Below are 27,571 nucleotides of genomic sequence, written 5' to 3' on the forward strand. Positions count from 1 at the left end.
CACCCCGACCCCACGAAGCCCTCCTACGTTCCCCCCTTTCCGTTATAATAAGAGTCTTCTGAAACGACCTGCTCAGTCTTTATAATGTTACTCATCTGTATTTTTCCAGGGCTGACCATTTGGTATCGTGGGGCAGCAGGGTGTGGCAGGAAGGGGCAGGGTGGGGGCAGGTGAGAGAGCCGATTTCTCCCAGTCTCTGCATTTCTTAGCTGCCTGTACTTCTATGTGTAGGGGCATCTCCCACATTGTATTTTATCCACATTCTACTGTCAAGGAGTCCTGCTCATCAAGCCTCGCTGTCACCCACAGTCCGGCAATGAACATCCTGGCGTTTCCTAGCATTTACAACACAGGTCTCTCTACACTTTATGCAAGGCTGGGTTTGCTGAACCACAGACCTCAGCTCTACTGTAGTAAAAAGCCTCTTACAGTCAACCGAGTCACTGTCTTAGGGCTTTAGTTCATGAATCACTATGACCAGAGCAACTCAGGGAGGAAAGGGTTTATTCAGCTTACACTTCCACATCCCTTTTAATCATCAAAGGATGTCAAAGGCAGGAACTCAAACAGGGTAAGAACTTAAAGGCTTAAAGAACTTAGAGCCCGTGGCGGGGTGCTGCTTACTGGCTTGTTCCTGAGAGATTTCTCAGCCTGCTTTCTTATAGAACCCAGGACCACTAACTAGCCAGGAGATGGTACCATCCACAGTGGGCTGGGCCTTCCCCATCAATCACTAATTGAGAAAATGCCTTGCAGCTGGATCTTATGGCAGCATCTTCTTAACTGAGGCTCCCTCCTCTCCAATGACTCTAGCTTGTGAAACTCGCCAGTATCCACAGGTTCTTTCCAACAGTTTGTATCGTCAGACTTTTAGTTACTGAGTTGCTTTCTATGGAATTTCAGTTTCTGGGAACCAATCTTTGTAGCATAATGGTACATGTTAAATATTGAGTACTGTTAAACGCTTCTTAATTTTCAAGCAGAGGAGTTTTATGTCCGTCTTTTTGTTACCAAGAGCTTAATTCCATTGCAGCTAAAGAATACTTACGTAATTTTAACCTTTTAAATTTTGTTAACACCTGAATTAAAGCAAGTTGTTGCTTAATAACTATTGCACAGGTAACAAAACCAAACAATTCAAACAACTATGTCCTGTAGATATACCTATTCAGTCTAGTTTTTAACAAATGTGTACATTGTTTGTAAAATGTCCTATGTGGGGCTGGAGAGATTGCTCAGTGGTTAGAGCACTGACTGTTCTTCCAGAGGTTCTGAATTCAAATCCCAGCAACCACATGATGGCTCACAACCATCTGTAATGGAATCTGATGTCCCCTTCTGGTGTGTCTGAAGACAGCTATAGTGTTCTCATATAAATAAAACAAATAAATCTTTTTTTAAAATGTCCTATGTCTGAGTAACTTGTTTTTACTTCTATGGCAAGAATTGTTCTAATTTCGTGAGCTTAGCCTTGTGTGTTCTAGAATGATGCACATGTGATTAATATTTAATTTAATACATTTTTATTTAGTTAGTTTTGCGTGTATGAATGTTTTTCCTTCACTTATGTGTACCTGGTGTGCTCAGAGGTCAAAAGAGGACATCAGAGCACCCAGAACTGGAGTTGGGTTGGCTGTGAGCCACCATGTGAGTTCTGGGAACCAAACCTGGATCTTCTGAAAGAACAACCCCAGTTCCTGAGGATCCAAAGGCCTCTTCTGACCTCTGTGAACACCAGTCACACACATGGTACCACACATACATGCAGACAAAACACCTAAACACATAATAAGATAAAATATAAAGCTAATTTTTTGAAATAGATTTACAGCTTAAAAAAAAGAATTCTGACAACAGTAATTTCACTGGCGTTTATTAGACTGACATTAATATGGATTGTTTTTGTGCTATGTTTTTCCTTCTTCCACTTGTCATATCTGTTCTTTTATGTTTAAAGAGGGTTTTGTAGTTCATCCCAGAATTTAGAAAGCAGAGGAAGGCCTATCTCTGTGAGTTCCAGGACATTTAGGGTGGTACCAAGAGACAGTCTCCAAAACAAATATGTAAACAAATACAGATAATAAATAATAAAGTTATGATTTTATTTATTTTATTGTATTTGCTTAGAGAAAGAAAAGCTAGTTTTCTATATGTAGTTTGTGCTTCTTTTCTAAATCTACCTTGGTCATCTCTGCCCTCTAATTATAATGGCACTATAAACCACAGAATTTATTTCAATCATTGATAAGACTGAACTGCAGTCACATTGCTATTCATTTTCTATTAATTCCATGTGTTCTGTGTTTGTTGACTTTTCTCACTTTCCTCCCTGTGTTTAGATTAAATGAATTTTAAGATGGTTCTTCTCCACCTCCACCGTTTTCTCCTTGGCTCTTCTTTTCTGTTTGCTCTGTCATCCTTACTCTTGAGATGCCCTTTCCCACAATGCCTTGCAGTGCTGAACCTTTTTATCTGTGGTGGCCACCAGCCGCACGTGACTGCTGTATGGCTGAAGTGTGACTGTCTTGACTAAGAAGCTGAGCATTCGCTTCTCCTTGTGTCCAGTCAGTCTTGCTCTAAATAATACACACTCACAAGCCGGATGATTGACAGAAAGCCATGATGAACACATACAGTGCAAGTGAGCATCATAAGACCAGGAGTCGAAGATTCTAGACTAGCTTCATTCATTGTAGTCACTAGAACTGCTCTCTAACTTGAAGTGTGAGATGGATCTGAGTTTGCAACTGTTCTTTCAGTAAAAGCATCCAGCTCTTAGCTAAGACCCCATACCTGGCAAGCGGCTAGCACACTGGATGGAACAGCCACGCAGCTCACTCCTAACCCTGTAGCTCTCTTTCGCTTCCCCACCGTGTAAGAACCCCGTGAGAGTGTGCTTCCAATGTCTCCCATAACCTTTGTGATGTCCTTACCCACATTTCATTTACGTGCCATAAAACTCCAACTAAGTCTCACTGTGTAGACTTGGCTGACCTGGAACTCACTCTATAGACCAAGTTGGCCTCAGAGTCACAGAGATCCACCTGTTTCTGCCTCCCAAGTGCTGGGATTGCAGGCGTGCACCACCATAGCCAGTTTATTTCCAAGAGATTAAAAAGGGAAAATATTTTTATACTCCATCAAAATGTATCACCTTTCACCCTTAATATTCATTTACATTTTCTATACATTATAAATTTTCTCCTGCCTATAGAACTCCAACTCCAGCAAACTCCCTTTGTCTTGCAAAGTATGTCACTTTCATTGAAAAATTATCCATGAAGGTGCAGTGGGAAGGGGAGGGGGTTGGGATTGGTGGAAAGTGTAAATACAGAGAATATCCAATTTAAAAATTTTTAAAAGGAGGGAAAAAAAAGAAAGAAATCCCAAAAATTTTGCAAGTAAATTTAGAGGAAATGCTTGCCATAATGATTTTAAAGCATGGTTTCCATGATTTGTTTATAAAATAAGACTTGTACGTCTAATTTAAAATAAAATAGCAGGTGACGATACTCTAGTTTTGTGAGTTTGATCTAATTTGATGACGTTTGAGTTATACAATGTGTAACATTTGCCCTTAGCTTTACAGTCCTTTTATAAGTAACAGATATTAAAGCAATTAATCCTCAAAAAAAATTATCCTGTGTGAGGGGTAGTGGTGGCACATGCCTTTATTTCCAGCACTCCAGAGGCAGAGGCAGGGGGATCTCTGAGTTCGAGGCCAGCCTGGTCTATGGGGCAAGTTCCAGGACAGCCAGGGCTACACAGAGAAGCCCTGTCTCAAAAGAACAAAACCAAACAAACAAACACACAAAAAACAAGAGGAAAGATACTGTTCCCTAGGAAAAACAAAGAAACTTCTGGGCTGGTCTCTTCCTTTGCCTTGCATAGACTCTGAAAGATACAGGCCAGTGCCCCCTTTCTTCTGTATCATGAGGGACAAACTTTTCTACACAGGACACTAAAGAATATCCTTTAGGCTTTGCAAACCATGTAGGTTTTGTGGCAACTACTCAGCTTGGCCACTGCGTCACAGTCTAGCAATTACATAAATGGCAACTTGAAGATCGGTTTAAACATTTGACCTTTACATTTATTTGGCTGTATATTTATAGCATAGCTCACATTAAACTTACCTACTTTCTTCTGTAATTCTAAACAGGTTTCACAATACTAGTCTTAGTTCCAGTAAAAAAGTAACAAAATACAGCGTCAGGGGTTTTGTAGCTTATTTCGTTCTAATACTTTCCAGAAAAGAAACATGGGGGTATCTCTGACCTGAGGCTCTAGCAGTCGTTTTTCTGGTAGGCGTGCACCTGCCCAGGAGCTATCTCAGATCTGCTGATGAAAGCCACAAACACATTAGCTCATTTTTAACCTGATTGGCTCTGTGGCTGGGCTCTTCAAAGCCTTCCACAGCTAATCCACCCTTTACTCCTAGCTCAACATCTCTGTAACTCTGCCCACAGCTTAATTGCCCAGTGACCCTCTGTGAAGCTCGTTGGTCTTGCTGCCCAAGACGCTTACGGACTGTCCTTCCATCAGCTGCTTTTCTTTTCCTCCCATTTGGGAATATCTCCCCTGTAGCTGAGTCTGATCCCTCTTCCACAAGTACCTCGATTCTCCGACTCCTCTCCTCTCTCCTAGCAGGCGGGAACCTGGAAGTCCCACCTCTTTCTTTCCACCCAGCCATTGGCTGCTGGCATCTTTTTTTTTTTCTTACACTTTATTTATAAAAGAGAGATACATGTACAGATTTTTAAAAGCATTTTGGCATAAAACTATATGAATATATTTTTGTCAGTACTTGATTCTTTTAGAGGTTTGATAGTATGCATTGAAATCTTACTAGTTACCGTAAGCATAAAGTACATGTAGAACAGAACATAACATGGAAACAGTCAAAGTTTTCTTGGTGTGTATAGATTAAGCATAATGATTTTTGAATACCAAAAATTGCCACAAGGCTATCTTCTTAGCTCTGGAATTATTAATGATTTAAGGTCTAGGTGTACTACACTCTGAGAGGGTACTATACATTTGTTTTTCTAAGAAGGACTGAGACTTTTGCTTTTTGGCCTTTTTTTTTTTTTTTTTTTTTTTGAGCTTCATGTGGCCTGTGAGTTGTTTCTGGGATATTCAGAGCTTTCTGGGGTTAGTATCCAATTATCAGTGACTGCATATTATGTCTGTTCTTTTGTGACTGGGTTACCTCATTCAGGATGATATTTTCACCTTTTTTCTTTTTCTTTTTTTTGTTGTTTTTTTTTTTTACCTTTTTGCTTTTTTTTTTTTACAAACCCTTGTGTCAAGGGCTGACTTTCAATAGATCACAGAGAGGGAGCAGGTCGTCTACGAATGGTTTAGCGCCAGGTTCCACACAAATGTGTGTTAAGCGTGACAGGATGATATTTTCTAGATGCATCCATTTTCCTAGGAATTTCATAAAGTCATTGTTTCTGATAGCTGAGTAGTACTCCATTGCGTGAATGTACCATAATTTTTGTATCCATTCATCTACTGAAGGACATCTGGGTTCTTTCCAGCTTCTGGCTATTATAAATAAGGCTGCGATGAACATGGTGATGCATGTGTCCTTATTGTATGTTGGAGCATCTCTGGGGTATATGCATGTGTCATCTTAAGGGCCTAGGGAAGGATCTGCTGTGGTCTCTGTCATGCAGATACCATAGAGGTCATCTGGGCTCTTAGCCACCTCTGGTCCTGGTTGTGGAAGCTTGGGGGAGTTCCTGGTCACACAGATAATGCAAAGGTCACCTAGACTATTAGTCATCACTGGTCCTGCTTGTGGAAACTTGGTATGGCCTGGCCCTGCAGACAGCACATAGACTGTTCCCTAGCTTTCTTAGTGGATCAACAACTTATATGTCTCCCTCCTTGAAGACACAGTGTTGAACCTTCCTGATCTCCCTGGTGCTTATCTGTGAAGGCAAGAAAGACCTTTGTGCTCCCAACAAATAAAGGCAAAGTGTTAGGTTCGAAAGTCACTTGAAATAACTAAAATGGATATATATATATATATATATATATATATATATATATATATATATATATCCATATATGGGTTATATATATCCATATATGGGTTATATATCCCATATATAACCTATATATATATATATCCCATATATTTAGGTTGATTTATCTCATTGATTTTTAGTTTCAGAGCCCTCATTTATTTACTTCCAGCTTATATAAAATGACTATAGAGTCAAAAAGACTTTGGAATATATGTTCAGAGGTATCTCCCTTACATTCCTTATCCTTCATCTGTACCTTCTCCTCTCCCACCCCCAATAGTTCACATGTTAGCTTCTGAAATAGCCTTTCAAGTACTTCACTTGAACAAAAATATACTTTCTCATGCACTCAGACTCACACACCCTATTCTGTCATTCCTCCTCTTAGCAGTATAAGCAAATCTTTATTGTGTCTGGAGCCTCATAGAACTCCAGTATATTCTAGTATATTCCAGTATATTCCAGTACATTCCAGCATATTCCACACTACTCAGCTCCTCCCAGGTTAATAGATATTTGAGATGTTTATGTTCCTTGTCATTAAGAAATGCCACAGGGAGCCTCCTGCGTGGATTTTTTCTTTTTTAATTTCGCAGGTATATTTTCAGCACAGACTTTCAGTAGAATCTCCAGAATCTGTGGTTGTTGCTGGGTTAAAGGGTTAATCCATTCACTTGTAATTTTGTGAAACAATGCCAAAACCCCCGGCTTAGAAGCCATATCCCTCCCTTGTGGCTTCCACCTGTAATATAGTTGTGTGTATTGACAATCTTGACATTTTGGTTTCTTTAAAAAACACAGATAAGAATGTTTTTGTTTTAGTCCCTGATGTGGGATATGGGGCTGCTTCAGACTGTCCACAGTAGCTGACTGTGGTTTGCCCAGTGCTCTAGCAGAGGTGTGCTTGTGCCAGCTGCAGATAGTTTCTGTGAGTGTGTGATGTTTGGAATTCTGGGACTTTCCAGAAGGTATGTAAATGCTAGGGCCCCTAGAAGAAAGGTGGTTGTTGGTTTTTGGTTGTTGGTGGGTGTACTGGCTGGTTTTATGTCAGCTTGACACAGGCTGGAGTTATCACAGAGAAAGGAGCTTCAGTTGAGGAAATGCCTCCATGAGATCCAGCTGTGAGGCATTTTCTCAACTAGTGATCAAGGGGGAGGGCTCAGCCCATCGTGGGTGGTGCCATCCCTGGCCCAGCCCACTGTGGGTGGAGCCATCCCTGGGCTGGTAGACCTGGGTTCTATAAGAAAGCAGGCTGAGCAAGCCAGGGGAAGCAAGCCAGTAAGTAACATCTCTCCATGGCCTCTGCATCAGCTCCTGCTTCCTGACCTGCTTGAGTTCCAGTCCTGACTTCCTTTGGTAATGAACAGCAATCTGGAAGTAAAAGCTGAACAAACCCTTTCCTCCCAAACTTGCTTCTTGGTCGTGATGTTTGTGCAGGAATAGAAACCCTGACTAAGACAGTTGACTAAGACCAACAGTTACTGTTGGTCGCAGTTCATTAAGTAGTTGTGCACAAAGACAAAAGAAGAAACTAGATAACCTGTAGGTGAAGATCAAACTTGACTAAAGAAGTCAATGCCTGTAATTAGCAGGAAGTAGTCTAATGATAAAATTGCCCAATTTCCTCTCCATCCTTTTTTCTCTCCTCTCTAGTGTTACAGGGCTTAAAGGGTAGAACAGGGCAGGAGAAAGAAGAGCCCACAAAGTAGCAAACACTGGCTATGTAAGTGTATGTCCACAGTTTTGGCAACACCCAAAGAAACTACACATCAAAGTAATGTAATTTTACTCTTTGCTTTGAATGAATTGAGTGTGTTTTCATATTTTAAAATCAACTTGCATGGCTGGACAGTTGTGATACCCACCTTTAATCCCAGCACTCAGAAAGCAGAGGCAGGTGGATCGTTGAGTTCGAGACCAACCTGGTTTGCAGAGTGAGCTCCAGGATAGCCAGAGCTACACACACACAAAACCCTGTCTCAAAAAAAAAAAATAATAATTGCATGAATTTTTAGACGATTTTAAAGGTCTAAATACTTGACTATTAAAATTGTTTGTGTCTTAGGCTACTTTTTCAATCACGTTTGTGTCTCTTAGTTTCTAGGAGTTTCTCTAGCATTAAAGAAATGACCTTTTCCCTGTGGTATCCAGTGTTCAATGGATCATTTTCCCCTGGGTCATGCAAATTTAAATGTATGTCAGCAGCCTTCTGTTGATTTTGAACTTAGAGTCATGAAGATGGTTTGCTCACTACCCCTGTGGATCAATTAGGGAGATTTACCCACATTTTCCTCTAGGACCAGGAGGGTTTTTATTCTTGCTACACTGTCTAACTGACCTAGACAGGGTTCATCTTAGGATGCTATGGATTCTACTTTACCTCACCCACCCCAAATAGTTATTGGGAGGACAAAGGCACACAGATAGCACTAGAGATCAAGAATGTTAAAAACACACAGTTAGGCTGAAGAGATGGCTCAGTGGTTAAGAGCACTGATTGCTCTTCAGGAGGTCCCAGCAACCACATGGTGGCTTACAACCATCTGTAATGGGATCTGATGCCCTCTTCTGGTATAGTTGAAGACAGCTACAGTGTACTTTACATAAATAAATAAATTAATTAAATCTTTAAAAAAAATAAGAGGCTTCAAATCTCTGTTATTAGGAAAATTTAACCTGCTATTTTGTCATCTCTACGAAATCAGAGTTACAAAGCCAGAAGCAAGGTAATTTATCATGTGCTCATACATGCATGCAAAAAAATGTACTTGTGGTTATGTTCACACACACACAAAGATAGTTACACAGACATTCCAAAGTAATTTATTTTGAAGTTTCTATGTTTTATATTGTTATTACATAGTAAATCTGTATATATTTTAAACTGATATCTTAACCTTTTCTTTTACTCTGTCAGTGTATATTTTTATATGAAGCAACTGTATGCCCACTTAATTATGAAGGCTTAATATAATTTAAATATTGGGTAGGACAGGGCCCTCCTCAGTGCTTTTCATTCTGGTGCTTCCCTGTATAGTCTTGGGATTTGTTTTGGCTTTTTAGTTGTTTGTTTGTTTGTTTGTTTTATTTTTGGTTAATTGGTTGGTTTTGGTTTGGTGTTTTTTTTTTAATGTAAACTTAAGAATCAATTTGTATAACTAAAATCAAGACAAAAATCAAATAAACTTACTAGATATCTTATTGGAATTAGAATGTTTATTACCACTGTGTTTTTCATTTATTTATGTTCACCTTTGTATCTCAAGAGAATATTTGAAATCTTTTTTATAGATTTTACACATCTCCTTTTAACGTTATACCTAGGGATTTTTGTCATCATAGCTTCTTTTGAAGACTGTCTTTTGATGGCCACTTCCGAATTTTCTTCTAACTGAGTCATCCTTGTACAAGAAGCCTGTTGACGCCATTTATGGCCTTCACAGCTACCTCCTCTCTGACCCATCTTGTCTTGTACATTACATTTTCATTTTTTCTTGTCCCTTTCTAGCTGTCCTGTCTAATGAAATTCTTAAAAGCCTGACTGATTTCTTCTGTAAAAGTACATTGGCAAGTAAAGCGTGGTGATGCTCCCCCGGTGGTGCTCCTCCGGTGGTGCTCCTCTGTCATTAGCCTGTTACAAGGTTGTTCCAGGTCACCTGGAAGTATACAGCAAGACCTTGTCTTTAAAAGTAAATAAGTACATGAATACTTTGGCAAGTACCTCTCTCTCTCTCTCTCTCTCTCTCTCTCTCTCTCTCTCTCTCTCTCTCTCAAAGATTTATTTATTTTATGAATACACGGTGGCTGTCTTCAGACACTCCAGAAGAAGGCATCAGATCCCATTGCAGATGGTTGTGAGCCACCATGTGGTTGCTGGGAATTGAACTCAGGAATTGTGACTCTGTCAGTATTCAAGTGGCTTTGTAATACTTATCCCTCACATGGATCTGTCATCTCCCTGGAGTCGGGGGTCTGTTTATCTTGTTCTTGACAGTATCACCAGCATCTCTCATAGTTAACAGTCATAGTTATAGCATTTAATAAACACATGTTGAAAGGACCGGGAGGTGGGGTGGGGGCTGGAGAGACGGCTCAGTGGTTAAGAGCACCGACTGCTCTTGCAGAGGTCCTGAGTTCGATTCCCATAATGGTTCACACCCATCTGTAATGGGGTCTGGTGTGTCTAAAGATGGCTACAATGTGCTCATATACATAAAATAAATAGATCTTTTTTTTAAGACAGGTTGAAAGAATTAATGAATTGGGTCTATAAAAATAAAACCAAGGAGTCAAGGAAATGTACTAATTACTGAACTTTGGGGAAGGAGCCTGAAAGAGCAAATGCTCTCTTTGTCCTGCAGGGGGAGACGTTTTCCTATCAGAAGTGGCAATGGCAGCACCGGAGCTGAAAATTCTGAGATGGATCCTAATTTACTTTTCAGGCTCCTAGAACTGCATCCAGCAATGCTGTCCCTTCTTTACTAAGACACTCCGTGTTAGTCTCGGCCGAATGTTCTCAAACTACGGGTCTTGACCCCACAAGGGTCCCCCAAGACCATCAGCAAACCCTGATTCTGATTTGTATCTATAGCAGAATTACAAGTTATGAAGTAGCAATGAAATAATGTTACGCTGGTGGGTTGCCACAACACAAGGAACTGTGTTAAAGTACCAGGAAGGTTTGGAACCACTGGTGTAGAGCAGTCAACTGTGTCAGCAACTGGGCTTTTCAAATCTCATTTCCCTTCCCTAGGCAAGAAAAACAAAAAACAAAACCAAAAAACAAACAAACCTGTCCTGCAAGAGTTCATCCACTTTGGTGTTTGCCAGATGATTAAACTGCAATGCTTATGTTCTTGGGAAAATGTAGCATATATATGTTATTTCAATATTATCATTAATGGTCATTAAGTTTTTACTGTAATTTTCTTTTCAATATCCCCCAAACATTCTTTCTCTGTAACGATCTAAGTGTTCTTAAATTATTTCTGGTAGTGGAAAATAATGGGGTTCTGTAGGACAAAATAAAGGTGATTTTCACTAAAAAAAAAAAAAACAAAAAACAAAAAAAAACAAAACAAAAAAAAAAAACAAAAAAACAAAAAAAACAATTCATCAATTTTCCTGAGCGCTGGAGAAAATGTAAAGGAAAGCAAAAAGATGAAGCATTCGGACGGTGAGAGGGTGTTGGCCTCAGGCGAGTTCTGAAAGCTGCCCTTGTTTAATGCTGAGGCGTCTTGGGAGCCAGTCCAACCGCACACTAATACTGCCCAGCTCTAGCTGGGAAACTCCGCCTAAGCCTGCATCCTGTCTCCTTCCACCTTATTCTAGTTCCCAAATTGCCTTTTCAGTTTTCCCCTGATTTGATCTCTGAGCCTCCTTTCTCAGAGAAGACATTCTCCTGTCCCTGTCTTTGGAAGGTCACTCTTCCTTAGTTCAGATTCCCTTGCACTTGACATATATACCTGCTGTTCTGGTGACTATAGCTGTGACGGTCACTGTAGTCAGCAGCAACTTGGGAAGGTTTGTTTGGCTTATATATCCTGAGTCATGGACCAGTCGGGGAGGCCAAGGCAGGAACTCAAAGCTGACCAGAACCTGGAGGCAGGAGCTGCCGCAGAGGTCAGGAAAGCATGCTGCTTGCTGTACCTGATGGCTGGCTCAGCCTGCTTTTCTTTTCCTCTGTTTTTCCGTGCAGCCATATTGTAAGCACATGTTTAATTTTTTTCCCTTGAGAATAAATTTTTGTCATACAATTCTCCCAGATCCTACCCACCCACCCAACTCTCTCAGAAAACAAACTGAAATATATAATAATGGGTAGTAACAATAGATAAATAATGATTTAAAAACAAACAAACCTGAATAGGACAAAACAAACAGAAGGAAAAAAGGGAGCTGAAGAAAAAGCACACAGACGCCGAGATGTACACACACATTCAGACACACAGAAAACCCATAAAAACAAAATTGGAAACCAGAGATCAAAGTAGAAGATCTGTAAGGTTAACAAATAAAAGCCTAGACAGAGCATTCTGTGACAAAACTTTCCCAAGGTCCACTGAGTTCATTTTTGCATTGTCTGTCTGGGGCTGGGTACGGGGCTTGTCCTTAGTGTTATTTGTACCCAATAAGACTCTGTTACAGAAAACTAACTGGTCATTCCCAAGTGGTCATCATATCCCGACGATAGCTTCTAGGTTAGGAATAGGGCTGGTGCCTACTTTCCTCTCAACACTGGAACCCCATCTGACTCAGCCCTGAGCAGACTCAGTTCATGCTGCCTCGGTCACTGAGTCATTAGTTTCATACATCATCCTGTGTCTAGATGGCCTCGATTCCCTGGCATCTTTCATCCCCCATTGACTCTTTATTACATCTACGTACACTGTCACCGTCTTCAGACACGCCCGAAGAGGGCATCAGATCCCATTACAGATGGTTGTGAGCCACCATGTGGTTACTGGGATTTGAACTCAGGACCTCTGGAAGAGCAGTCAGTGCTCTTAACTGCTGAGCCACCTCTCCAGCAGACTCTGTCAATCTTCCTGCCTTCTTTTCTGCAGTTTCCTGAGCCCTGAAGGGAGGGACTTAGTGAAGGCATCCCATTTAGGGCCGTCTGAGTGTTCCAACATCTCTCATGATGCCTATGTTCCAGTTGTGAGTCAATCGGATGAAGGCTCTAGGTGAGCAGCAGCTAGACTTTCTCTGTGTTCGGTGAGTTATGTGTCTTCAGCCATTCGGAGTTGCTGTCCGTTTGTGCAGAAGGACCGATGGCTTTGGCTATAGGCTGGCTTGTTTGGGGTTTGTTTCCATGGAGCCACTTTGGACAACTCAGATGAATCCATTCCCAGCACTGGAAGTTTCATTTGGTGGGGAGAGGTGTTGGGGTTTGCTTTTCCCAGGACCACTGGCCTAGGGATGGTGCCTGACTTCCTGGAGGTGTTTTCTCAGCTCAGTTTCCTCTTCTCAGATCACTCAAGTACAAACTAGACAACAGTTTTATATAGTATATAAAACTTCTTTTCACAAGTATGGCCTAAGTTCTGTGAACCTAACTCTTGGATTAGATGTTCTCTGATCCCACTGTATGGGTCGGTAAACTGAGGCTGAGACCCAGAATGCAACTTGCTCAGAATGGGAATGCTGGTTCTTACTGTGCTTACATGATGTGATGTTATGTCTAAATATAAAGAATTGTATTAGCACTCAGGAGGCAAAGGCAGGAGGATCTCTGCGAGTTCAAGGCCAGCCTGGTCTACAAAATGAGTTCCAGGTCAGCCAAGGCTACACAGAGAGACCCTGTCTCAAAAAAAAAAAAAAAAAAAAAAAAAAAAGTTACATTAAGCAACAACTCTAAACATTAAGTAACTTCAGAGAAATGTAAACCATGCTGTTGTGTTATTGGGGGAAAGTTGTTTTCCCAACTAGCTAGATAGCAGGGGTCACATGGATCCTAATTTTTCACTCTATCCTGTTAATGTTGACCCATCCCTTCTCTCCCTTATGTTTAAGAGTCTCAGATTCCTTTGGTTTCTGTTCTTTTGGTGATAAGAGCATTTGAAAAGAGTCCCTCCTAACATTTAAGTCACCTGTCTCTAAGAAGGACATGGGGGAAAACTGCCATCAGCATCAGATATGTGACCCTAAAGAAAGTGGTCTAAGGCAGGGTTGGTTTTGACAGAGTTTGCCCAGAGTCCAGAAAACTGCTGCTACTTGGAAGCTTGCAACAAAGAATTCCCCTCCTCCAGCATCCAGTCACTCCAGAGGATCTGCATAAAACCAGCAAAATAGTTGGAGACAGTAAGAGGAGATGGACGGTTTGCTTCACTCCCAAAAGGATTTATACACATGGCTTAAAAGGCCAGACATCAGATCCGTACGCCGATTCACTCCCGTGGCCTTTACATAGTCTGGATACTTATGACCTGTGTTGCTAGCAGCGGTGGATACAACGATAACAGCACTATCAAGTTTCCAGCCCAAGTTTATGCCCAGCTCTGAAAATAGAAACAGTAGTAGACTGTCTGCCAGTGAACACCAGCTACTGGGCCCATCTATGGAATCAACATAGAGGGGAAAGACCTAAAAGTCTTATGGGAAACACAGAAAGTAAAACAAACAAACAAAAAATATCAACCCCCCCCCCCCAACTCATATATTGCTTCTATTCAAACTACAAAGGACAGAATTATCTGCCTACAATGAGTATATAGGGATGAAATCCAGACCACAGGTCATGGAGTGTGGTCAAAATGTGACTTTGCTCTTTTCAAATGTTTTACCTAGGAGCTGGGGTTAAGTTATCTTCCTTGGTTCCTGAACAGAAAAGTAGGCAGACCTTTACTGTTTGGTTCACTTCTCTGACAATCAATCTTTTACAGAACAGTCCCTTAAAATTCTTTTTAAAGGCCTAGATTTAGTTAATTAGAATGTTTCTAGTCCAAAATGTTAGTCATATTCTCAAATCTTCATGCTAAGGTATTAATCGGCCCAAGACCGCTTACGACGTCTTCCTCCACCCACACCACCGAAGCTCTCCTCCCCATTACCCTGCTGCTAGTCCATCTGCTTGTGTAAAAGCAGGATGCAGGAATCCAGAGGATGCTCTTTGGAAGGTCAACAGATGGTAAAAGCTGATTTCCTCCCCTTGAGGCCTTTAACTAATTCTGTGGAGATTCCCATGACCAAAGCCCTCGTAAGTAAATGCATTTTGCTGAGAGAGACCTGGAAGTGCTGGTCTACAACAAACTGGATTTGAAGCTTCCTTTGTTTGTCCGTGACTTCAGCCTTCTGGTTCCCCCATGCCTCTAGACTGCTCTTCAGTCGGCAAGCTACTTCATGTTGTCTGCCTGTTACGTGGCCCACATTTAGTCCAAGGAAATACTGTAGTTACTGACTTCACAACATCAGGGAACACCTTTCAAACTCTCTGGTGACAAAGAACCTCATTTGCTTGAGAAGAAATATTTGGGTGGAGGGGCAGGCAGAAGTCAACGGCACAATTTTCCCCTTTGGAGTTCTTCACCGGTTCCCCTCCTACGGGCCTTGTACCCTTGTACGTAAAAACCTTGTTGACGTGATCATCCTTCGTCTTCCAATCCTTAATGAAAAGGAACCACACTTCATCTCTGTCTCCTGAAAAGCTGAGACCCCAGGATGTAAACTCTCAGTAAATATCCCAGCAAATCTAAAGTGTCCAAGACACCTCAAAACAACCTGGATGGATGGTCTGTTTTATCACCACTGGCAAAATGCAACCACCCACACATTTATAAAATACTGTTTGTTTGTTTGTTTTTTTTTTTTTTTTCCTCTCTCTACTTTGAGATGGCTGTTGCTAAGCAGAGAGGACTGTAGGGATATTTGCAGAGACTCTAGGGGACAGACTAGGGGGATGTCCTGGTCCACACAGAAACAGACTCTGGACCAGGACGCGAGGCCAGAGGCTTGGGGGCGAGCTAGGGATTGCCCACGTTGACCGATTACAGGCAGCGACAGGGAAAGCGGCCGACTCCCCAGGAAAGTTTAAGAACCCCGTCGTCTTCCAGAGCCTGCGCAGGCGCACTCGGCTTGCTCGCTCACATTGGCCAGCGCGCAGGCGCCCACGCACTCGGCCGGCTTGCACTGTAAACCCGGGGCTGCAGCGGGCCGCTTCTGCTTCCGGGTCACGCCTTGACAGCGGCTTCCCGGACCGATCTGCCCCGCGGTTCGGTGAGTGCGGCCGTGGGTGCGGGACGGTGTGAAGCCAGGCCCCGCAGCCGGCGCAACGCAGCCTGTTAACGCCCCTTCGCCGCCGGCCCCGGCTGCGTGCCTCCCGACCAGGCCGCCGTTCCCGGTCTTTGCGGGTGGTGGGGGCGGGGGCTGGTCGGCGCCCCAGGGTGCAGGCGGAGGCTCTCGGGACTCGCCCTGATTGCTGCGAGCGCCCGGGGGTCCCTGCCGCAGGGGACGCTGTGGACCTGACATCTGCTGCCCTTGTCCCCGCCCCTCTCCGTTGGTCCAGACCTGCAGCTGCGATCCTCCAGCTGTTTCGCGTCGTGGGCTTGGAAGCCTCCGGCCAGGCCAAGGGTCCCCGTAGGGGCGAGGCCCCGGCCGGCCCAGAACAGGGTCTGTTGGGTCTGTTGAGTGTCTTTGTGCATTGCTTTAAAAAAAAAAAAGTTTTCTTACATTCCATAGGGGGAAAAACAGGGCATAGTTCAAATGAGTCACAGCTGAGGAAAGGATCCACCGGGGTCAGACTGCAGGGTTGCTGGCCCCGGAGGAGGGGAGGAGGTAGATTATCTTTTTTTTTTTAAACATGTGATTTTACTTTATTTTCATACATATCATCAGAAATATTTTATATAGTAGTTTGGCACCCATTAACCTAAATAGGCCAGGAAGCCTATTAGCGTAAACTTAAAATTGGATATTCTCTGTATTTACATTTCAAATGTTATCTCCTTTCCCTCCTCTCTCCCAACTCCCCCACCCCCCACCCCCATCCCCGCTTCCCTTCCCAGGGTAGATGATCTTGATCCATCCTGACAGCGGATGCTGTCCTAGCCGAAGGCGCACACACAGTTTCACCTGGAGCTTCAGGGTAGTTTAGAGTTTAGCCTGGAATCCAGGAACACCCGTAAAATGAGTGCAGGGTTTTGTGTCATCGCTTAATGTACCAGAAATTTAACACAACTACATCAGACCAAGCCTTCCGCTTTAGATAGCCTGGCTTTTGTACCCTCTGTCCAACACCATTGCTGGAACCCGGACTATAACTTTGCGCTCACCGCGCCCCCCTCCACCCCGTGCTTTATTGTCCCCATTTGTTACAAAGTTAAGAAAAAAGGATTTGCCAAATTCTAAGCAGCCACTACATACCCACAGCCTCTATACCTTTCAGAAGGCTGTAAATGGCTACTGATTAGCAAAAATCAAAAACTACTAGAGTTTATACTGTGTTGTCGAATGTATCAAGGGATACAAAAGCAAATATATACAAATTATCAAAAATGTTTTTCAGATTTGTGCTTCTTTGTTGCATGTGTAATTACAAAACATTAGTAGGTTGTGAAGTAAAAGCTTTTGCTTCGAGTCACACCTGACAGCAACTTACCTAACCTGTAGATTCCTGAGCAAATACTCGAAAGAGTTAGAGCTGTTTATTTTGCTTTCTCTCCGGTTTTTGATAGGTGCATATATATATATATATATATATATATATATATATATATATATATATACACCAACTTGTTAGCTGTCATTTTAAAATGTGTCATCTAACACATCTTCCATAGTTAAAAACTTTTATTGTAGTTGAATCTAAGTATGTTGAGTTATTTCCTTCTACCTCTCAGTCTTCTCTGCCATGATAGTTTCAACAAATTCGCACAACCATATGTCTCAGGCACATTGACTAGCCAATTATTAAAATGTCTTTATTTTAAATCTACTTATTACCCATAACTGAAAGCATTTTATTGGCTTGAAGTTTTGAAGATTTATGCTGATTCCAGAGTTGTTATACGCTTACCTGGAATGCTACCTTTTTTGTTAATCTCTTGAATATTTGAAAATACTTCCCAGATGACTTATCAAGATAAGTTTATTCCATCGCCTCCTGTTCCTCGAAGGTATCAGGCATTCTCACAGTCCGTCAGGCAATAGTTGGCCTTACTGAGCAGAGGAAACAGAGACAATATGTTCATAAGTGTAAGACGAGGATGTAAGGAACCTGAAGGTATACCGATAATAACGAAATTCGGAGCAGGAAAAGAGTGTCACAGTCTCTTCAGCCTTCGGGAGCTCTTACTCCTTGATAGTCTTCAGGGCCGTGTAGTGCTCCAGGAGGCTCCAGACCCGGTAGGGGGATCTTGTCCTAGTCAAATCAGAGTAGAACGTGGGACCCAAGGACCAGAGTGTCCTGGTTTACGTCATATCCTAGTAACTGTTATAACCTAGTGCCTTCCTATTCCAGGAGGTGGCACAGATTAATTGCTTATGTTCTTGGAATGTTTTTATAGTGGAGAGCCCTCAAAAAAAAAAAAAAAAAAAAAAAAAAAAACTTAGCCGTAAGGAGAGGTGAACTCAGAGATACTGTATGTGTCTAATTTGTTTCAGGCAGTTTGGAGCATGTGAACACACTCTGAGCCTTGATGAGTTCCAGTATGTGGTATATTATGCAGAGCATTCAGAGCAAATATTCCCTCTCCGAACGCCTGATCCGAACAATCGCTGCCATCCGCTCGTTCCCACATGACAATGTAGAGGACCTCATCAGAGGGGTGAGTGGGCTGCTGCTGACAGCAGGCCGCTGACAGGGGAGGGGGAGGATCCCTGCTAACCCCTATGGTTTTCAAGTCGCATCCTTGGTTTAGCACATACTCCGTGTTCGTCGGTGGTTTTAGCCTGATTATTAAAATATGTCCTCCCTAATTACGCTTCCCCTGCTTTCTCCCTCTCACTGTCTGTCCCTTCCAGACAGCCCTCCTCAGGCTTTGGTTTGTAAAATCTGCCCAGATGTGGTCGGGCAAGAAAGCCATGCAGTTCAGGGTCTTCTGAACATGTTTTACTAGGGGTAGCAGGAGGCAAGCAAAAGGGTGGGATGTTAGCTTCTCAACCCTCGGAGGTTTCCTTTAAACCTGGGTTATGGTGATTCCATGGGAGATTTCACTTTCCTGCTTGGTTACAGTAGCTACAACCTGTGTTACTGTGCATCTCGTGGTATAGAACAACTTGAGGCTCTTCTTTGTCAGTCCAGCTCTGTGAGTGCTTCAGAGCTGCACCCCTGCCAAAGGAAGGGGTGCGGACAGCTCCTTCCCAGCAAAGCAGGGTCAGAAGACTGAGTAGTAGGAGCTCCATTGTGTTTTAATTCCCACACTGCTGCTGAGTCACTGGGCTTTGGTTTGAATGCCCACTTTGAATCTCCTTATCAGACTCGGAACTGTGCTGAGCAGGCTGCCTTGAAGTGTCTACAAACAGAACATAAGATAGAGTCGATGAGAGTCATGTGTTGAATTGCAGAAGGAGCCTGGTAGTTCTGGCTTCAGTGTGACAGGCTCATTTTTATGACTTTGAGAGCACGGTGGCCATAGACAGTCTTTTTAAGGCCATGTCCTCAGAGGTGTCATTACTAGAGTACTAGGTACTTGTAGTTCAAGCACATTCATGCTTAGGAACCTCTTCTCCACTCAGTCTGTTCTGTGTCTTCTGAACTCCTTCCTGCAGGGAGCAGATGTGAACTGCACACATGGCACACTGAAGCCCCTGCACTGTGCCTGCATGGTGTCCGACGCTGACTGCGTGGAGTTACTCCTGGAGAAGGGAGCGGAGGTGAGTGACACTTCCAAAGCTTTACATCCATGAGTCATAGAAACTTGACCCTCATGTTTTCTTAGAATTTCTCTCTGCACCTTCCTGCTTACTTTGTAATTCACAGTGACATTAGCACTCATGTTACCAAAACAAGGCCATGAAGCCAGGTGAGTCCAAGGATCTCATCCCTTTGCCTTTCTTGTTTTCCCTTCACTTGAGCTGTGCATGGCTCCAAGAAGGAGTTTGAGTTCTTTCCCTCAGGCCTGCCTCCTGGGTTGGTCATGCTTCCATTGCCTCTGCTCTTGTTGACCGTCCACTTACAGAAGCGCAGAGGCTTCTCGACTCTGATTAATTTTAAACCCGTGAGACAGTCTTAGACATGTGAGATTCTGAAGAGTATTGGTGTGGGTCTATCCGTTCCTCAGGACCTGGTCACTTGTGCGTTTCTTCCCCGAATTTTTGAAAGTATGTTCTTGGTGTTGACATGAAGACGCACAATGTAGAGGACAATTAAGAGAATACTCTCTGAACCAGGCGTGCCAGTTAAGCATTCACCTGTAATTCCAGCACTGGGAGGGCTGGGTCAGACGGGCTACAAGATGGATGCCAGTTTGGATATATAACAAGATTTTGTCTGAAGCTGACCATCCCTCATCCCCAAAAGGACTTTGGAACCAGATTTCATTGATTCCAATTCCAATACAAGTGTTAGCAGTTGTGTGACCTTGAACAGATTCCTTAAACCCTTTGCCTCAACTTCCCCATTTATAAAAAGGGTGTGTAATAAGGTTGAAAGTGTTTGGATTGCTGGCTTGTAGCCACTGCTCAGTAAATACATGACAAATTAATGTGGCAACTTTGTCGGTGAGCAGCCCTGATGGTGGCATATGTTGAGGTGACAAGCTATCAAGCCAGTGAAGTCCCAAACGCACTGGACAATAGGCCGAAGAACCCAATCCCACCATAGAACCTCCATACAGCCATGATGCTCTCTGTTTATAAGTTTGTGATTAAACAAACTAGTTATAGATAAAGCTAGTCTACAGTGTTGTGATTGACCTGTTTGTAATGTAAGTACCCCTGAAGTAAAAAGCTGGCTATACCCTGAGTGATTAATACCAGTGACCAGAGGAAGTGAGGCTTAATGAAATAAAGCAGTTAACTCCATTAAATGGTTTGTTTTTTGTTTCATTGCGTCGTCTGGTGTGGTGCTTTGAATAGGTGTGGCCCCCATAGACTCTTGTGTTTGAATGCTTGGCCCATGGAGGTGCAGCCTTGTTGGGAGAAATATGTCTCTGTGTAAGAGGGCTTTGAGGTCTCATGTGTTCAAGCTAGGCTTAGTGTAAAACACAGTAATCTCTTTTTGCCGCCTGTGAATCAAGATGTAGAACTCTCAGCTCCTTCTCCAGCACCATGTCTGCTTGGATGCTGCCATGTTTCCATGTACCATGATAATGTACTAAACATCTGAAATTATAAGCCAGCCCCAGTTAAATATTTTTTAAAAGAGTTTCCTTGGTCATGGTATCTCTTCACAACAGTGGAAACCCAAACTAAGACAGGAGTTGGTACCAGGAACTGGGGTAGTGCTGTGACAGGCCTGACCATGCTTTCGTTTGGAAGGATGTGAGTTAATTCTGGTACTGTGGATTAGGAAGGCAGTGGAATGCCTTAATTGTAGCTTAATGAGTCATCCTAGTAAGAACAAGGAAAACAGTGGTTCTGAGGGTGATTTGAACTATGAGGGGTCTGGCTCAAGAGCTTTCAGAGAAGAATTTTAATGTGTTGCCTAGAGATCATTCTTGTAATGATTTGGTGAAGTAGGTAGCCGCTTTTTTGCCTTTGTCTGGAAGTCTGCTTGAGGCTAAAGTGAAGAGATTTATATTAATCAAATTAGCAAAGGAAATCTCTAACAACCTAATTGCAGCATGGAAGCATGTGGTCCAGTTCTTTGAAGAAAGTTTTGATGAAATGTTGTTATAAAGAAATGTAGCAAGCTTAGAAAGGAAAAATAGAAACTGTATAGTTTGAGGATTAAAGGACACCAGAAATGGAATGGAGCTAAAATCCACTCAAGGAGATTGATAGGTTAAAAATATTAAATGGAATTAAGGGAGTAGTGACCTTGAGACAAGATCCCAGGCAGCTAACCCGCCATCTTATGAAAAGGAAAAGCTTAGGTTTTGGTGTGGTGGTGCATGCCTTTAATCCCAGCACCCAGGAGACAGGCAAGCAGATCTCTGAGTTCAAGGTCAGTCTACAGAGCAAGTTTCAGGACAGCCAAGCTGAAAAAGTTGAAAAAGAGAAAGCTGGTGATGTAATAGAAAAAGGAGGGGGTGTTCTAGCCCCCAGCAAAGCAGCAAAATTCAGCAGCTTCAACCATGTGGCTCTGGGTTTAGAGTCAAGAGTAGAAGGGACTACTGGGACAACTGGTGCTGGTTAACTGGAAGTAAAAAAATAGTGCTGATTAAGAAGAGATCAGCATCACTGAGGTGAAATCTGGGAAGTGTTTTCTGAGAGCACAAAGATCCTATGTTCCAGAAACAGCCGAGGTCGTACCTCATGCTGCAGATGTACTTGGTAATGTGTAAGAATCACCCAGGTGGTTCTGGTTTTGAAGGCATGAAGGAGTCAGGAAGAGCAGCTGAGGCTTGGCACTGTGAGAGGTCATGGAAGGCCATTGGAGAAGGTACAGCTTCAGTTGTAGTTGATGGCTCAGGACTGAAGGGGTCATGCAAAGGAGTTGAGGTTTGGCACCATGAAGAGAGCCTGAGAAATTAATGGTGAAGCGTAGTTGCAGATGCCAGTGCCATGGGATGATCACCAAGAACAGCAATGGCAGTGGAATGGATCAACCTGAGCCTAGAATGCTACAGAGGTTAGAGCTGGAGGAGTGACCTAAGTCCTTTGGAGGAGCCCAGAAGATCATATGTGGGTCCCAGACATTGGAACAAGAAGTTGTAAAGTTGAAGTTGCCTTGGAGACCCCAAGATGTTAGAGATACTAGAGCTGTGGAAGACCTGCTGAGGAAAGCTGCTAACATGGAGTGGAACCAGCCCAAGACAAAGAGCTATGTTGCAGTCAACAAAGCTGAAAACAGATGGAGGTGTCTGCAGTTTTGAGTTCACCCAGCTGGGTTTTGGTCTTGCTTTGTTTCTGTATTTCCTCACTGTGATGTTTGGAATGGTAATGTATATCCTGTAATGTTGGAGGTATGTATGTGATCTGATTTTTTATTTTGATATTATAAAAGATTACAGTTAAGAGATTGCATGGATCTCAGAACATACTTTGAACTTTGGACTTTTATAAACATTGCTGAGCCTGTGATAGACTGTGGAGACTTCTGAAGTTGGAGTAAATGCATTTTGTATTATGTTATGAATACAAGCCTATGGGGGCAGGGAGTGGAATGTGGTGATCTGAGTAGGTTTGGTCCCCATAGACTCATTTATTGAATACTTTGGCCCATTGAGAGTGGCATTATTAGGAGGTGTGGACTTTTTGGAGGAAGTACATCTCTGTGTGAGTGGGCTTTGAGGTTCCATATATATGTTTAGTATAAGACACAGTAGTCTCTGTTACCTGTGGATGAGGGTGTAGAACTCGCAGCTCCTTTCCCATCACTGTGTCTGATTTGGCTGCCACCATGATAATGGACCTAACCTCTGACACCATAAGCCGGCCCCAATGAAATGTTATCCTTTATAAGAGTTTCCTTGGTCATGGTTTCTTTTCACAGCAATGGAACACTAGCTAAGACATAGGGTATAAAGAAGATCTTAAGCCCTTTGTAAATTAGGAATTCAAGATAGATAGTTTCAGTGAGGCAGCTGCCATCTCAGCTCTTCCTGCCACACAAGGTCACCTGAGTCTCTGTAGGATTGAAAGCACAACAAAGTGGAAGGACAGAGTTCTGTCTTTATTATTTTCCCTTTTGGTCTCCACTAATCACAAGGTAAGTGATAGGGTAAAATAACGCTGAGTTTCTCTGAGCAGTGTTGCAGATTTGGACTTCATCCTTCCCTCCTTCCTCCCTGTCCAGGGCAGCAACGCTAATGAGCAGAGAGGTGGACACTGCTTAGTCTTGACAGCGGCCACGGCAGACATTTCTCTACATCCCTCATCTCACTCGCTCACCAGGACTTCCAGGGAATCAATTGCACATTACCGTATTGTCAGGAGCACTGCATGACAAAGGCAGTGGGAAAATAAGTACAGGATTCGTCACCAGCGTCTTCCTTCTCCCCAGTAACTTTCCCAGTGTAAAACAGTTCCTTCCTTTCTGCAGGTCAATGCCCTGGATGGTTACAACCGAACAGCCCTTCACTATGCGGCAGAGAAAGATGAGGCTTGTGTGGAGGTCCTATTGGAATATGGGGCAAACCCCAATGCGCTGGATGGCAACAGAGATACCCCACTTCACTGGGCAGCCTTTAAGAACAATGCTGAGTGTGTGCGGGCTCTCTTGGAGAGTGGGGCCTCTGTCAATGCCCTGGATTACAACAATGACACGCCACTCAGCTGGGCTGCCATGAAAGGAAATCTTGAGAGTGTCAGCATCCTTCTTGACTATGGTGCTGAGGTCAGAGTCATCAACTTAAAAGGCCAGACACCCATCTCCCGCCTAGTGACTCTGCTAGTAAGAGGACTTGGGACAGAGAAAGAAGACTCCTGCTTTGAGCTCCTCCACAGAGCTGTTGGACAGTTTGAATTAAGGAAAAATGGCATCATGCCACGAGAAGTGACCAAAGACCAGCAGCTGTGTGAAAAACTGACTGTGTTGTGCTCAGCACCAGGGACTCTTAAAACCCTCGCCCGCTACACCGTGCGCCGCAGCCTGGGTCTCCAGTACTTGCCCGATGCAGTGAAGGGTCTCCCACTGCCAGCATCTTTGAAGGAATACCTGCTACTCTTAGAGTAACCTGGAGGAGACACTTCTGCCATCATGCAGACAACTCTGGGTGAGGTTTTCTTTGCAATACTGTCTCCTTGTTGTGGAACACAGAAAAGCACTTGTTGTGTGGTTTATAGATTCTGAGGCAACACGTAACAGTAATGTATGTACCACCTCCCCTCCCATACCAAGCAACCAAACCAAAAAAAATTTACCTCACTTCTGTTTGCTGTTTTTTTGCTTAGTTGCCTCTTTATATTCAACCCTGCAAAAGAATTCTTCCCCAAGTCCCCTGTAGGACACTTTAGTCAAAGGTGTAACTGCATTTCCTAAGCAGATGTAAAGTACTTGGTTTCCCTTTGGGGCCATGGTGTATGTAGCATTGTGAAAGAGTTCCTTCTGAAAAGTTCTAGTTGATCCAAAGTTTAAGAAATCCACACTCCAGTGAACAAGAATTATGTTCCAAGGATGAGTGCTTGAACTTCAGACTGGGTGTAGACTCAGAACTTGGCATTCAGGAGCACTAGCTCCTGTTCCATATGGTATCCAGGAGCTAGTCCTCCAGCAGGGCAGTTCACAGGGATGTCTGGCTGCTCCCCGTAAGAAGAGACACAAATTCCCAGCAGTCCCAGGATTACCGGGCCATCTTTTCCCTGAAAACTCCTTTGCAGTAATGAGCTGAACGACCTGAGCGCCCTGCACCTCAGATGAAGGTCTCTGGAGTAAGGTGGAGGGTGAGCAGTGCTGCCTCTTCCTCAGAGCTTCATTCCCTGAGAGTTCCGAGTTGTTTTTTCCCTACTCTCTTGGAACCTTTGCTTTTTATTGAGCTATAGAAAATGGTGGGGTAAGTGGAGCTGGAGACAGAATACAAAAGGGGTTCTTTGGAACCGGCCCGCCTACCCTAAAAAAGGTCCATTTCTGTGAACAATGCTTTTCTTTTCGTGTTCTTAAACTAGATGAAATTGATTTTGACCTTAAGTGATCTGTATGCAGTTTGGAAAGCACTTTTTAAAAAGCTGGCTGGAGACTACACCCAAATGAATAGGGCCTTCTGACGCAGCTAGCTCAAAAAGTGTGCTTGCTTTTCTTCTTCGCTGTTGCTGGGTTTTGCCCATTTGAAAAAAGAATAAATAAATAATTCTAAAAGCAAATTTGGCATCTTCTAGTTTTTACTTTTCTCTGCTTCCTCTTTTGCCCATTTATAAGAAATTGCCTGGCTCTTCAGCATGCCTTTCTTTCTCCTCCCAGCCAGAGTAAGCAGCAGGGTGAAGGTAGTGTGCAGAAAGCCTCCACTTCCCAGAGTCCCCTACCCCAGGGCATAGTGAGCAGAAAGCCTCCACTTCCCAGAGTCCCCTACCCCAGGGCACAGTGAGAAGAAAGCCTCCACTTCCCAGAGTCCCCTACCCCAGGGCATAGTGAGAAGAAAGCCTCCACGTCCCAGAGTCCCCTACCCCAGATAAGAGAAATGCTGCAAGTCAGGTCTCCTAGGTGGAGATCCAGTACTGCAGTCAGGGCTTCTCAGCCTCTCAGGGAAATTAAATGCTGAACCCCAAACTCTACCCACCAAGACTGAGTTAGTTCAGAGTGGAACTTGGCACTGCCATTCTGAAAGGCAGCCAGGACCATTCTCTTCAGTGTGCTTGGAAACCACTGAAGATGCCCTTCCGTTTCTCACCGTTGACACCTCTAGCACTTGGGAATGAGACGCCTTGTCTGCATGGGTTCCGTGTTTTCTCTGTCACTTTGGTGGCTACTCATACATCCAGGGACACAGCCTCACTGGTCTTTGACTTTGTGAGGTTGGAATGTACTTAGTAGGTTGTGTTTCTTCCTATTAGGTCTTTGTCTACATTTGTTTTCAGATCTTTTTGTGATCCTGAAATACTGTTCTTTGTGAAGTGTCAGTGAGGGCAGCTGTCCTTGTGCCTCAGTGTGGAGCCCTGTTTCCTATTCCTAGTCTGTTTAGTTGCTCCAGCTTGGGAGCATGTGAGGAGCAGAGTAGTTTCAGGATTAGTTTGACTGGGACTGAAGAAATGGTTCGTTCGGCAGTTAGGGGCACTTGTTACCTGGGCTCAGTTCCCGGCACCCACATAGTGGTTCAGAACCATCTGTAATTCCAGTTCCAGGGGACCTGATGCCCTCTTCTAACCTCTGTGGGCAGCAGGTATGTGTGTGGTGCTCATACTGACAGGCAGACAAAACACTCATACACATTACACATAAAGTAAATCTTTAAAAAAGTGGTTTCTTTCTGTAGCCTTGGCTGTCTTGGAATTCACTATGTAGACCAGGCTTGCCTCTAACTCACAGAGATCCTCCTGCTTCTGCCTCCTGAGTGTTGGGATTAAAGGTGCCACCACACCTAGATTTAAAAAAAATAAGTTTGACTACCAGTTTTGTGAGGCTCTAAAATCTAGATGAGACTCGCTCTGAGACAATGTCCTCATCTCTGATGAGGGTTGTCCGCGCTCCCTTCATGAAGCTGTTTTTGGGATTCAATGGTAACATGTAGAATGCCTAACACAGCACGTGGTGTCTAATGTCAATTTCTCTGGTCTCTGAAGAATGCCAATGAGCATCCTTAAGTTAATATCTTAACTTCGGGCTCTGGCAACAGCCTATTTAGAACTGCTAAAAAGTAGCCCCGCCGACGGCCAGACGCCTGTTACAACAGTGGAAACGCCCTGCTACAGTCGGTAAAGAAGGAAGCTGTAAGGACTGGGAGGGACAGGCCCATGTGCAGCTGAGAGCCACAGTCTGCTGTATGGAGGCCAACCTTCCCCTCAAATTCGAAATGCTCCTGTCACCCTGGGTACAGTTTACAGTCCCAGGCCTGAAGCCCAGCTGCAGTGGACACTTCAGTGATGAAGATGCAGCTCCTGTTGTAGAACAAAGGCAAATTTCAGCCAAGATTTGACATCGTTCCGAAACATGTATTCCAGCCAGCACAGGTTCAGCACTGGTGTCTCTCTTGTCCATGCTTACAAAATGTGCATATCTTCCCCACGGGGGATCTGTCAGAGTCTGGCTTCCATCCAAGGAAGGGCTGAAAAGAATGCTGACTTAAGTGGAGATTGTGGGGTGGCGAGGAAAAGTGAAGCTGGGTGAATGGGCAGGTGATCAAATAATAAGCCTCAGCTTCTTGCGTGGAGACCGGCGTATCAGCTTGGCTGTAGGTATGATAGAGGGACTGGTGGGAGATGAAGCTGAGGGTTAGTCCCCTGTGTTGTGCACACACCAAGGGGTGCTCCGAAAACCAAAACAAAACCCCTACAGCAAGCAGTCACGTGTGCTGCTCTCCAGGGAGCTCTGTCTGTGGAGGGACACAGGGCTGATCTCA

At 43.6% G+C, this 27,571-nt stretch overlaps 1 protein-coding gene across 3 annotated transcripts; it reads left to right on the forward strand.

Annotated features, from left to right (window-relative positions):
* The first annotated feature begins 15,659 nt into the window (after positions 1–15,659).
* ASB8 (ankyrin repeat and SOCS box containing 8) lies at positions 15,660–27,466 on the forward strand. 3 transcript variants are annotated; one of them, XM_080939372.1, is made up of 4 exons: positions 15,660–15,755; positions 18,141–18,304; positions 19,248–19,352; positions 23,626–27,466. In XM_080939372.1, exons 2-4 carry the CDS (start codon positions 18,176–18,178, stop codon positions 24,256–24,258), a joined length of 867 nt encoding a protein of 288 aa, XP_080795498.1. In that variant the 5' UTR covers positions 15,660–15,755; positions 18,141–18,175; the 3' UTR covers positions 24,259–27,466. The 3 variants fall into 3 exon arrangements, with proteins under 3 accessions (XP_080795498.1, XP_080795499.1, XP_080795500.1); XM_080939373.1 differs by having other exon boundaries at positions 15,663–15,755; positions 18,145–18,304; XM_080939374.1 differs by lacking the exon at positions 15,660–15,755 and adding an exon at positions 16,102–16,148.
* The last annotated feature ends 105 nt before the right edge of the window (positions 27,467–27,571 follow it).

Source organism: Micromys minutus (genome assembly GCF_963924665.1).
Source record: "Micromys minutus genome assembly, chromosome: 27".
Taxonomy (NCBI): Eukaryota; Metazoa; Chordata; class Mammalia; order Rodentia; family Muridae; genus Micromys; species Micromys minutus.

Excerpts from the sequence above, each read along its gene's own strand:
- ASB8 (XM_080939372.1), top strand. The coding sequence starts at position 18,176 with ATGAGTTCCAGTATGTGGTATATTATGCAGAGCATTCAGAGCAAATAT. Across the intron at positions 18,305-19,247 it reads TAGAGGACCTCATCAGAGGG|GGAGCAGATGTGAACTGCAC; the intron begins GTGAGTGGGCTG and ends TCCTTCCTGCAG. Across the intron at positions 19,353-23,625 it reads TCCTGGAGAAGGGAGCGGAG|GTCAATGCCCTGGATGGTTA; the intron begins GTGAGTGACACT and ends TCCTTTCTGCAG.